General features: G+C 32.8%; 1 protein-coding gene across 1 annotated transcript; it reads left to right on the plus strand.

Moving 5' to 3' along the window:
* Positions 1 to 7808: 7808 nt before the first annotated feature.
* Positions 7809 to 11448, plus strand: LOC100256389 (probable carboxylesterase 15). The gene is made up of 2 exons (XM_002268668.4): positions 7809 to 8506; positions 10983 to 11448. The coding sequence occupies exons 1-2, from the start codon at positions 7839 to 7841 to the stop codon at positions 11275 to 11277; spliced, it is 963 nt and encodes a 320-aa protein (XP_002268704.1). The 5' UTR covers positions 7809 to 7838; the 3' UTR covers positions 11278 to 11448.
* The last annotated feature ends 854 nt before the right edge of the window (positions 11449 to 12302 follow it).

A 12302-nucleotide genomic window follows, 5' to 3' on the forward strand; every position in this document is an offset into this window, starting at 1 on the left:
CCCAACTAGTTCAACTGGTTGAGAAAAATTATGAAATTTTAACATCAGATTGCCCAAAGAATAAAGAATCCAAAAAAAAAAAAATGGCACCCAATTCCGAGCTCAGATGAGGGAGAACCGGCTGAAACAATGCAATGTGTTTATAAAACAGGGCTGGTCATGCAGAACCGGTTGAAATGGTTCCCAACTGATACAACTGGTTGATAAAAATTCTAAAATTTTAAAAAAAGATTCCCCAGAGAATAAATAACCCAAAAAAAGAAACGATGCTCAATTCCGAGCCTGGATGAGGGAGAACCGACCGAAATAAGGCAACATGTTTATAAAACAAGGCTGGACATGCAGGACCTGTTGAATCGATTCCCAATCAATTCAACTGGTTGAGAAAAATTCTGAAATTTTAACAAAAAATTCCTTAAAGAATAAGGAATCCAAAAAAAGAAACGACACTCAATTCTGAGGCCGTATGAGGGAAAACCGGCCAAAACAAGGCAACATGTTTATAAAACGGGGCTGGTCATGCAAGACCGGTTGAACCGGTTCCCAACTGGTCCAACCGGTTGAGAAAAATTCTTAAATTTTAGCAAAAGATTTCTCAAAGAATAAGGAATCCAACAAAATAAACGGCACTTAATTCCGAGCCTGGATGAGGGAGAACCGGCCGAAAAAACGCAACGTATTTATAAAATGGGAGAATGATTCAAAATAGATTTTTAACATGAACAAAATCAAATGGGATCAATGGCATCAACTGAATGAAGATCATGGCAAACACACAAAGAACCAATTTCAACATAACAATTTGTGGCCCTTTTTGTCCACACCAATCAATAAAGCACTAAGCATTCTGGAACGACCAGAAAGAGGAACCGAATGCAAGCAAGAATTCTATGAGGAACCAGAAACGTACCTGAAGAACCAGCCTTTGAGAAGTGCTCCTTTAACTCCAAGTGAGATTGATTCTTCTTCTGCATAATCCGCTCAAGACCGATGATCGTGATTTCCTTTCCTCATTTCTAAAGCAGACAAAAATTCCTCTCTTCTCTTTTTTCTCAAGATCTTTCTTTCTTTCATTTCTCGTTATCTATGTGTTTCTTTAAAAAACCTTTCCAATTTTTCTCTCACACCTCTCTTTTTCCCTTCTTCCTCTTTTCCTCCAGGTCACCTAGACCCTCATAAACTCTTATGAATTTTCCCTCCCACGTTTTTCTTAGTTCCCCTTCTATAGTCTCTCTTCTTAGGATCCTTCTTTTTTTTCCCACCCCCTTTTTTTTTTCTCCAGGTAAAAAACCTCTCAAACTTCCTTTTTCAACCTCTGCACCACCACATTTTCCTCCCCCTTCAGCTCTGAAAATCCACCACTTCATCTTTGGAACCCCCCCAACACATTTAGTTCTCTTTTTTCCAAGGTGGGCAGTTGCCCCTCATAACTTTAACATGCCTTACTCACCAAGAATCCATATGGGTTCAACATGGGTTATAATCTCTCCACAAAATGGCCCAAATTGGACCTAAAACTATTCCCCAAGCCTATCTGGAGCACTCGGGCTCAAACCAACCAGAAATAGGGCATCAAAAGAGCAAAAAATAGTGCCATTTACCAACAGCCCCGATGAACCAGTCGACCACCTCAAAAAAAATTTTCCGAACTGGTCCACCATCCGGATGAACGGTTGAGAAAAATTCTGAAATTTTGATAAAATCTTCGTTGAAGAATAAGGAATCCAACAAAAAAAACGGTGTGCGATTCTGAGTTTGAATAAGGGAGATATGATCAAAACAAGCCCAGGTGCTTCGTATTCGAACATGCTCCTACGAACTCCAACTGAACTGAAGTTTTGGGAGAGACCTCACTTTCTTCCTTTAGCATGATGTGAACAACTAAGGAGTTGGTCATGATAGCACTCCAAAATGAACTACACACTCGTACTACATTGGACCGCAGATGAACCTACACAAGGCTCAAAAATTGATCAAGCCCAAAAGAGGGGTCATGGCAATGCCATACGAAGATATTGGGTGCATGTGACACCCATAAGATAAATGCAAGTGTTGAAGGATAAAATTGAGGGTCTACAAGGTGTCACAAGATTTGCAACATCATATTTGACTTTGAGGCACTTTTATGAGACTAAAATTGTGCTAAGGGTAATGTTTGCTTTTAAAGAGTGGCAAATGAGTCAATATTATAGGAAGGTAAATGACATAAAAGTTAGGAATATTATTCTAACTGATTAAACATTTTGGCCATCCACTAAATATTACTTGAAGTGTGTACTACCATCGGTGAAAGTGTTAAGACTTGTGGATGGGGATGTGAAACTTGATATGGGATATATATATCTATGGAGCAATGGATAAGGCAAATGAACAAATATAATAAAAATTTCATGGAGTGAAAAAAATATGATCAATCTCTTTGGGATATTGTTGATAGAAGATGGGGTATGCAATTGCACAGGCCTTTACATGCAATTGCATATTATCTTAATCTAAGGTAAACATTAAATATTATTTGCATTCTCAATTATTTGTCTCTTCTATAGTTGTTTTAGGCTTTGACCTTTAATAAATAAATTTTTATTTAAAATGTAGATTTCATTATTCTCCTAAATTTAATGTGGATTATGAGATCAAAATGGGGCTCTATGGAACGATTCAAAGAATGTGTCTTTCTTTTGGTTATCTTATATATTTATATAATAATAAAGAAAGAAATATAGTATTTTTTTTTTGGAACATTGCATATACACGTGTAATATATATATATAGATATATATATTATAATTTGCAATGTATCATACGACACACGATATGTCATGATACAAGATAAACTTTTTTAACAAAATGGTACACGTTATGATACACATTTTGACAACTATGTATATGCATATTTTTGCTACTAATGTAATTTTTTGTGGAAGAACTGATTCTTTGATTTACAAGTTTGAATCAATGATGGTGAGGTAACACTTTCACCTTATCCTTTTTACTTGTTATACACATTAGGGGTAATGTGTAACTTAGGTTGAAAAAGGAAGGCATTGATGCCTCATTTTTTTATTTATTTATTTATTTTGTTTTTAACTTTTCGAAATCCTTTGATTTTTTTTTTTAAATCCCTTATGTTATTTTTATAATTTAATGTGGTTCATGTCTTACCATAGTGACCCTTAAATATTATTACATAGGATATTTTCAAGTAGGATGCTTTTCTTTAGCATTTGAGATGAAATATAAATAGATAAAAAATACTAGTTCAATTATCTTATCTTTTTATACCTAGAATCGAAGATACGCTTAACGGATTCACCTATATTAAAGTGAAAGTTCCCATGAGAAATTTCATAGGTTCTCTAAGCTCTCATGAATATCCTGTTAGGATAGAGATTTGGAACATATCACATGATGTAACAAATTTAAGTTCATTAATAAATTTATTTACTTTTGATTATGGTTCCTATCACTTGCATTGCACATGAATTAGGTACATTAAAAGTTATATGAAATATATAAATCATGAGTTCCTTGCAAAATGATCAATTGTTCACAATCAATTCATTGATTAAGGCAATCTAGTAGAGATTGTAATACACTACCTATTAATTGGAGGGATGACTTGTCTTGGCCATCAAGATGATTTTCTCATTGTGAGTGCAATAGTCTATATAATTACCTACGATGAATCATGACATTAGTTATTAGATAGTCATGATTCATCAAACTACTATACTTCATTGACTTTCAATATTAAGAGGATATTGAGTTTGTGCTAAAGTTAATAGGAAGTTTTAACCTATGAGTGAGATTATAAGGTAATCATATATTCCTTATGAATTTGGTCACTATTGATGGAGGTTAGTGGCAATACGTATTCTCAATAGAGGTACTATGATATCTTATAAGAATGAGATAGTGTGTTACCTTAAGTAATCCTAAGGGCATGTAATTAAGAAAACTATGGTCATCATATATAGTCATTCCTTAATTGAAATTTGACATATACTCTTTGTGAATTAGAGTATGTCAATTGATCACATAATAGGAAGATATATAACTCAATAATTTGAGAGGTAATCTTGAGAGGTTAATAGTATATGTCTCATTAGATTACAAACGTCAATTCATAGTTAGTCTACATATAGTGGATAGGAGGTCACGAACTTGAGCTTTGCCTTGTTGTTATATCATAAGATATAAAGTGTAGTTGACTCTTTTTAGTTGAGTATTGAGTCAAATTCAGGATTGGATTGGAGTCAATATTTCTTATAAGCCTCAATGATCCTTGTTCAAGCTCCTAATTCATTATGACACATTTATTTAAGGGTAGTTTAGGTTTATAATTTATAGGTGTGCATAAGGGCATTTTGGTTAAAATGCAAGGTTATGCTAGATTTTGTGAATGATCTTTCTAGATTAAGTTAATTAATTAATTGGATCCCAAAAGGGCTAATTAATTAATTAGGATCCAAGTGAGTTGTATGAACTAACTTAAGCCCAAATTGGGCTCAAGTCACTTAAGCTTATAGGAAAACTTATATAAACTTTTTTCGGGGTTTAGGGCTTCAAGTTTTGCCATTGTTTTCCAATCTCTAGAAAGGAAACCTTAGCCAACTGTTTAGAGAGAGAGAAGACCACCATTATATTGTCTCAAGATTCATGGAAGGAGTGATAGTGGGTGACAGATCATTGGATCTACAAGATCTACAACGCTTACAGACTCTCTTCTTCAAATTGGATTTGATTTGAGAACATTTACATCATATATATATATATAACTCAAAATCTCTTGACCTACTTCTATTATGGTTTTTGAATGATACCTTTTTGTTGTGCATTAGATCTAAATTGCCTTAAAAATGGTATGCATGCATCTTACGAGATCCAAGATCGGAGAATAGAGTAAGTCAAGGCTTTGAGCATATCCTATTCACACCGTTTTGATTACATAGCTATGAGTAGAGAAAATAGTCTGAAAAGTGGTTTCCTAATCAACAATAAATATATTTGGTTCATAAAAATATCATTTTCACATTCACAACTTATCCTATGACTTGTTCATAGCCCAAAGGAACTTGATGCATTGAATTTTCGCATTCTTCTTTTTGTTATGCTTCTTTTTTGCATTAGTTAATTCATGCAATCCACGGGAGATTGAAGTAAAATTACTTGAGTCGGTACCCCATATTGGAAGTGCGATAAGAAAAAAAGGTAGAAGGAAATTTCGAGCTCTCGTTTGTCACGGATACAATTCCAAGCATCAATATTTGTTTCTACATAAAGTGGAAATGTTCCTTCATATTAAAAAATAAAATGAAATAAATATTTTTTAAACTCTTAGAACCAAAGGAGAACTCATTTTCATAGGAAATAAAAAAAAGAGAAAGAAAAGCCCTCTCCCAAAAAAAGAAAAAAAAAAAAGAAAAAAAGAAAAAAAAACTAGAGCGGGTATCGTTGAAAACGTACTAGAAGACTGTAGTAGTTGCTTGTAGTTGAAGTGCATCATCACAGGTAGTAGACTGTAGTACCCTGGAGGCAAAGCTTTATGATGGATCCTGTTACACTAAGATGATATCTTAGTGGGGCTGGGATCTTCTCTAAGGCAATGATTAACGCATCAGCCTGAACCCAATAAGTTTACTTCTTCGTTTCCTACATTCTTATTCTTGTCTTCTTGTCTGCGTGTTTAGTAGGGTACCTTAGTTCAAGGATAATTTTCAACCACTATGTTCTAACAGCTTAAGCATGGGAGATCATGTTTGGGTTGATGTTTGATCAAGTCAAAAGTGTTGAAAAAATACTTTAGTCTCTTGTAGGACCTGGGCTACTAGCCAAGTATTAGGTGTACTACCCATGCATTGGTAGACAAAGGAGAAGGGTTTTGACTAGCCTTGTGCTACTAGTGCTGGCTTAAATGCACTCCCAGCCCAATAGGCAACATAAGGTGTTCTTCCAGACCATGAACTTTGAGCTACTAATTACCGGGCAAAAAACATGTACGTACATTCTCTTCTTTGTTTTTGAGGTTCTTGAAAATCCAATCTTAAGATTAAGTGAAAATTTGATGTAACAGATCAATCCATGCGCATTGTGTTTGGTTGGGAGGACATCATCTCAGATAATCCATGTTCTTCATATTGTGGTGAATTTCGAAGTGATTCTGAATATCAACCCATAAGCTTGCATTAACAATGGTATGATTGAAAATTGTGAGGCTAAAAATGGATTAAAAATTAAGTTGTGAGATAGGTTAATTGATATATAGCGTATAGCTTGTGGTTAGAGATCTTGATAAGGATCATATTGATGAAGATAATTGAAAATTTCAACCTATAATCATTAAGGTTGCATTATTCTTCATGCTTAACATAAGAGATTCTGGTTCGATCATTGAAAAGCTTCTAACGTCATCATTCATTGTCACATCTAATCAACATGTAAAGATAAAAGAGGAAACATACAATGTGTGTGCATGTGGGTGCATTTGTGTGCATGCATGTTCATCCAACCAAAATCCAAGCTAACCCACAAACAATTGGGTGGGAAGGGCCACTCCTACCACTTGCAAGTAACCCACCCTCTCACCAAGAAATCAGGATGTGAAATCAGGATGTGTATACACATATAGACATGTCAACAAGCAAGAGAAGAAGGTAAAGGAGGACAAAATAGAAGTCAATGTTGGAGATGGAACTTTTAAGAAATTCCCACTTTCCCTCCGAAAATGTGGATCTTTAATTAAGAGGGTTGACAATAAGCAATAAGGGGTTTTAACCTAAAAGAAAATTAGGTATTTAATTAAATTTAGAAAATATTTTTTAAAAATAAAAAAATTACTTATAATATTAAAAATTTATTTGAAATATTAAAATATCAATTATAATATTTTATGAAAAAATATAGATGATTCTCTTAAAAATACTTTCAGAGAAAATACTTTCACTAAAAATATATCATGCGCACTGATACCGCACTTAGGTGACAGGAGCATAATTCGAGTTCACTCGAGAGGCCTATGAGGATAAGGACAAAGGATCTTTTTGATATCACATTCACTTCTCCTTTCTCCCACTGCAGTCACTTCCTATTGATTAATATCTTTTTAGTCACCCAGCTGCCACAACCACAATGCAACAAAACTCTAGGCATCTCTAGTAAGCCCCTCTCCATTTTCCATGGAAGAAGAATGAGCCATTTATGTTTTAAAGAAAAAAAAAAAGGGAGCTTGGTCTTGAGTTGGTTTTGACTAAAATTGCATTACTGCCATGGAGTCTGCACTTTTTTTCTATATTTGTATGAATTGATATTATTACATTCCAATTCCTTTTATTCTATGGCATCACAAACCCAATGAAAGATGATATTTTTCTATTTGTTTATAAGAATGCATTTGTCGGTAATTCTAAAAAATGTTCATAATATTTTTAATATTTTATATTAAGACAAAAAATTTTAAATATTAAAAGGATTAGAAATATTTTTTAAAATTATTGTCAAACATACTCTAAATCAATTTCAAATTTGTTTATACTTTTCATCAGTGGCCTATTTGGGGATTGACTTGTATTGACTTTTAAATTTAATTTATACCTTGAAAAAGGTTTCTTGTATAATTTATTTTATTTTGAACCTTGATTTAGATTAGTACGATGACTCAAAACAAACAGTAACCCACACATTTGATAAAAAGAAAAAAGAAAAAATTCCATAACACCTTCACAAGATTACAAAACTACCTGTAACATCTCAAATGCTTTTCTCTTTTTCCCTCTATATATACACCTCATTTCGTCCGGCTTTCCAATCCATCATACACATAATTCACCAGGAGGGAGTGTATGTTTGAAATGGGGTCCATTCCCTATGTAGTAGAAGACTTCCAAGGTGTCCTCCAAGTCTACAGTGATGGCTCCACTCTCCGGTCCGCTACCCTACCCTTCAACATTCCTGTCCACGACGATGGCTCCGTCATCTGGAAAGACTGTGCTTTCGACAAACACCACAATCTCCACCTCCGACTCTATAGGCCGGCAGTGTCCGACGCCACTGCCAAGCTCCCAATTCTCTACTACCTCCATGGAGGCGGCTTCTGCGTCGGCTCTCGCACGTGGCCCAACTGCCATAATTGCTGCCTCCGGCTAGCTTCGGGGCTTCATGCCCTTGTCGTGGCGCCAGACTTTCGGCTGGCACCGGAGCACAGGCTGCCGGCAGCTATGGACGATGCTTGGACCTCGCTCAAGTGGCTGCAGACTCAGGCTTTATCTAAAAACTGTGAAGCATGGCTGAGTGAAGGGGTAGACTTGGAGAGGGTTTTTGTAGTGGGCGATTCATCCGGAGGGAACATGGCACACCACTTGGCGGTTCAACTGGGGGCCGGTTCGCCGGAGCTGGAGCCGGTTCGTGTACGAGGTTATGTGTTGATGGCGCCTTTTTTTGGTGGGAGTGTGAGAACAAGATCCGAGGAGGGTCCAAGTGAAGCCATGTTGAATTTGGCGATCCTTGACAGGTATCTTACTCTGCTGTTAAAAGCCTCTTGTCCTTTTTTCTTTCTCTTTTCTTTTGGTTTTTTTTTTACCTATCTTATATTTTAATATTTGCATTTTTATAATATTTCTTTTTTAAAAAAAAAATTAATACAAGAAAAGAAAATAGCAGGATCTAACACGAGAACTTTTTAGATGCTCATATTAAACAAAAAAAGAAAAAGCTTTAAAAACATTTTAAAATTTTGAGATATAAAAAAATGGTTACTACCTCAAATGTTAGAATTTAAATATCTCTTTTGATGATCAGATTGTTAAAAATAAATTAAATTCTATATTATGCTATATGCTATATAAGTTTTATATTTTAATATATATATATGATTCTATCTTAATGAATTAACGTTTGTAACTTAACTCGTACTCTAAATTTGGTTCTAATTATTAAATATGTTATTTGAAATTTGTTCAAATTTAAATAAAAATCCGATAAAAAGAAACTTTAAATTCAAAGTAAATTTTAAAATTTTCAAGATATTTATAATTAAATAAAATTTTAACCTAAAAAAATGAAGAAATTAAGAGATTAAAAGTAATTATTACATTATCGAGGCAAGAGAATCTCATGTGTCCCATTCAACTATGCATAAGTCATTCGCATCCCCTGTATCACACAAGGATGACAAAAAAAAAGGTATCCATTTGAGAGGTGGTCCATAAGTTTTTAGTGGTGCACCAAATTGGAATGGAATAATGAGCCATGAAAATAATAAAAAAATTGACTACTAAAACGATGAAAAGTTATTGGGCATCTTAAATAATGTAACATCACCATCTTATAAAAGAAGGCATAAGGTGGAAAATCATTCATAGGAATCTTGGACTGTGATTGAAATTTTGGTTAGGAAAAAAGTTTTGAAAATGACATGTGAACACTTCAATCCCCTTGTAATAGAATAAGAGTCATCTACCACTATGGTTCGATATAGCCTCCACATTGGTCTGTCTTTTCAAATAATTGTAGAGTACGCATTATTCCACCTGCTCTACAGTTTTTCTTAGTCAACCCTTTGGGAATAAAATAGGTGACATGCCCAAAATCTCGTGTGAAATTTCCAAATGGAGGCACCTCTTTGATTCTCAAAATTTTGTTCATCATATTTAATTTATAAAATTAGTGGCCTTATTAATAAAATATCATGTCACCTTATCCTTATTACCAATTAATTTATTTATTTTTAAATTATCTACTCCTATCGTATTATCAATGAAATGTCATATCGTATTTCAGATACGATATGTATGTTATCTTGTCTTTTTCTTTTGTGTGTTATACTATATTTAATTAATTAAACATATAACTTAAAAGACCGATATAATAAAACTATTATAATGATTCAGAGTAGACTTTTTTAATAATTTTGTGTGAAGTAATAAAGCTAATTATTGTTGTGTTATTATTGTGTTTAATGATGTTGGATTAACGTTATGATTAAGAAACCATTTGAATAGTAGCTTTTTCAGTTATTAGTAATGATTAATTAGGTATATATATGAGGCAATGTACTTTTGGAATATGATGACTTAAGAAATGAATAGTATGATACATATCACATGTGATTTTTAGTGAAGTATAACTAATTATTAATGTGCTTCATATGATTAGAGTATCATGATTGACAATTTATTTGAATTGTAACCCAATTAAACTATTGATTATTAGGTATGCAACAATATCACTCCTTTGATAAAGTGAGATTCAAAAAATGAACCCTAAAATGGGTACGTAAGTCATCGGATCAATGATTAAGAATGCGTTTGATAATGTTTTTTTATTTGAAATATTTTTTATAAAAGTGTTTTCTCATAAAATGTTTTTAGGAGAATCATTTATAAAATATTTTTCCAAAAAACATTATAAGTAATTTTTTATATTTTTAAAAGTATTTCCTAAATTTCGATAAATACCAAATTTTCTTTTTCTTTTTTTAAAAAAAAACTTTTTGGGTTAAAAGTGTTTCTTAGAATCACCACTAATTTATATTCTAAAAATGTGTTTGACAATAATTTTATGAAGTGTTTTTTATATTTTGAATACTTGAAAAACACTTTTTAAGTTAAAAGAGTTTTCTAAAAATACTGTTAAATACACTATAACAGTCCGTTTGATAGTGATTTTAAAGAACGCTTATAATATTTTTAATACTTGAAATTTTTTATTATTGAAATGTTAAAATGATTAAAAACATTTTTTTAAATTACTACCAAATACACTCTAATTATAATATAATACTTTTTATGAGCCACAAATTCTTTTCAAAATGGGGCCAAACATTTCTTATTTCAAAAATTAAAATTTTTAGGAAAAAAGTTAAAAATTTTATTAGGGTATTATATTATTCTTCAAAAAAATTATAATAATATATTTTGCTTTACTTCATAAAAATCAATTATCAAGTAGAACAAAAAGACAACACTTAATTAAAACATGGTGTGCAGGTTTTGGAGACTATCAATACCAGAAGGCGGCACAAAAGATCACCCATTGGCAAATCCATTTGGCCCTGCAAGCCCAGACCTAGAACCACTGAAGCTTGATCCCATCTTGGTAGTGGTAGGTGGAAATGAACTACTGAAAGATAGGGCAGAGGACTATGCAAAGAGGTTGAAAGAGATGAAGAAAGATATTGAGTACGTGGAGTTTGAAGGAAAAGAACATGGCTTCTTCACTAATGACCCTTACTCAGAAGCTGGGAATGCAGTTCTGCAACTCATCAAACGTTTCATATCCTAAAATTTGTGTTAAGATCCATCATTATGTTAGTGAGAACTCACTATATATTTTCTTTCAACATATTCCCTTGTTACAATAACTAACTATTTACTTACTAAGACCTTTCATTATCGAAAGTTTATATTAATACATCACTTTAGAGATTATGGATGCATGCTTCTCATATTAAAAGATTTTTCATTGTGGAGAATGTAAAACCTTATGTGAACTAATTGGGCGAAGTATCCATTAAAATAATAGAAAGAAAGAAACTACTAATGCACATGATACCAATGAACAAGTAGGAATCATACATTTCATTAAAAATGTTGCAACATGTCTCACCATACAAGGCTTAAAACCTAATAAGAACTACTTTAACTATTATTGGTTTAACCATAAGGCTAAAGGTTTCATTGAAATTAAAACCTGCTACTTGATGAAATCCTTTACTATCAATCTAGTCTTATATTTTGTTATTATCCCATTTGCATTCATTTTTCACCTTAAAAACTCATTTACAACAAGTAGCTTGTCTTCCCGAAGGTAAAGACAACAAAAACCAAGTTTAATTGTTCATTAATGTCCTATATCCATCTTTCATAGTTGTCTTCTAATGAGGTGTAGCTAAAGTTTCCTTTATCGAGTCTAGTTCTCTTGTAGCTACAAGAACCTTGGGCTTAAAGATGCCATTTTTTAAGCTAGTCATCATACCATGAGTATTACCTCTAACTCCATAAATGAACCCTTACACAACTAGTTGTTCATTAGCAAAATAAATTTTTTTATTACAACAAATTATATTTTTGGAAAAAACATCATATTGTAATAATTTTTCACATTGGAATTCAGGAGTATGAGATTGGTTATTGGAAATAGGAAGAAATGGAGAAAAAAAAAATGTTTTAAGCATTTGATTGAACAAGAACATGAAAACTTGGATTAGATTCAAAGAAAGATAAAATGTGAGCTAAAACAAAGGACTATGACTAAGTAGAAGAGATGATGTTGACTTGTGAATCTAAATTTTGAGCAAACTTAGCAAA

Source organism: Vitis vinifera, chromosome 8, assembly GCF_030704535.1.
Source record: "Vitis vinifera cultivar Pinot Noir 40024 chromosome 8, ASM3070453v1".
Classification (NCBI taxonomy): domain Eukaryota; kingdom Viridiplantae; phylum Streptophyta; class Magnoliopsida; order Vitales; family Vitaceae; genus Vitis; species Vitis vinifera.

Excerpts from the sequence above, each read along its gene's own strand:
- LOC100256389 (XM_002268668.4), top strand. The coding sequence starts at position 7,839 with ATGTTTGAAATGGGGTCCATTCCCTATGTAGTAGAAGACTTCCAAGGT. Across the intron at positions 8,507-10,982 it reads AATTTGGCGATCCTTGACAG|GTTTTGGAGACTATCAATAC; the intron begins GTATCTTACTCT and ends CATGGTGTGCAG.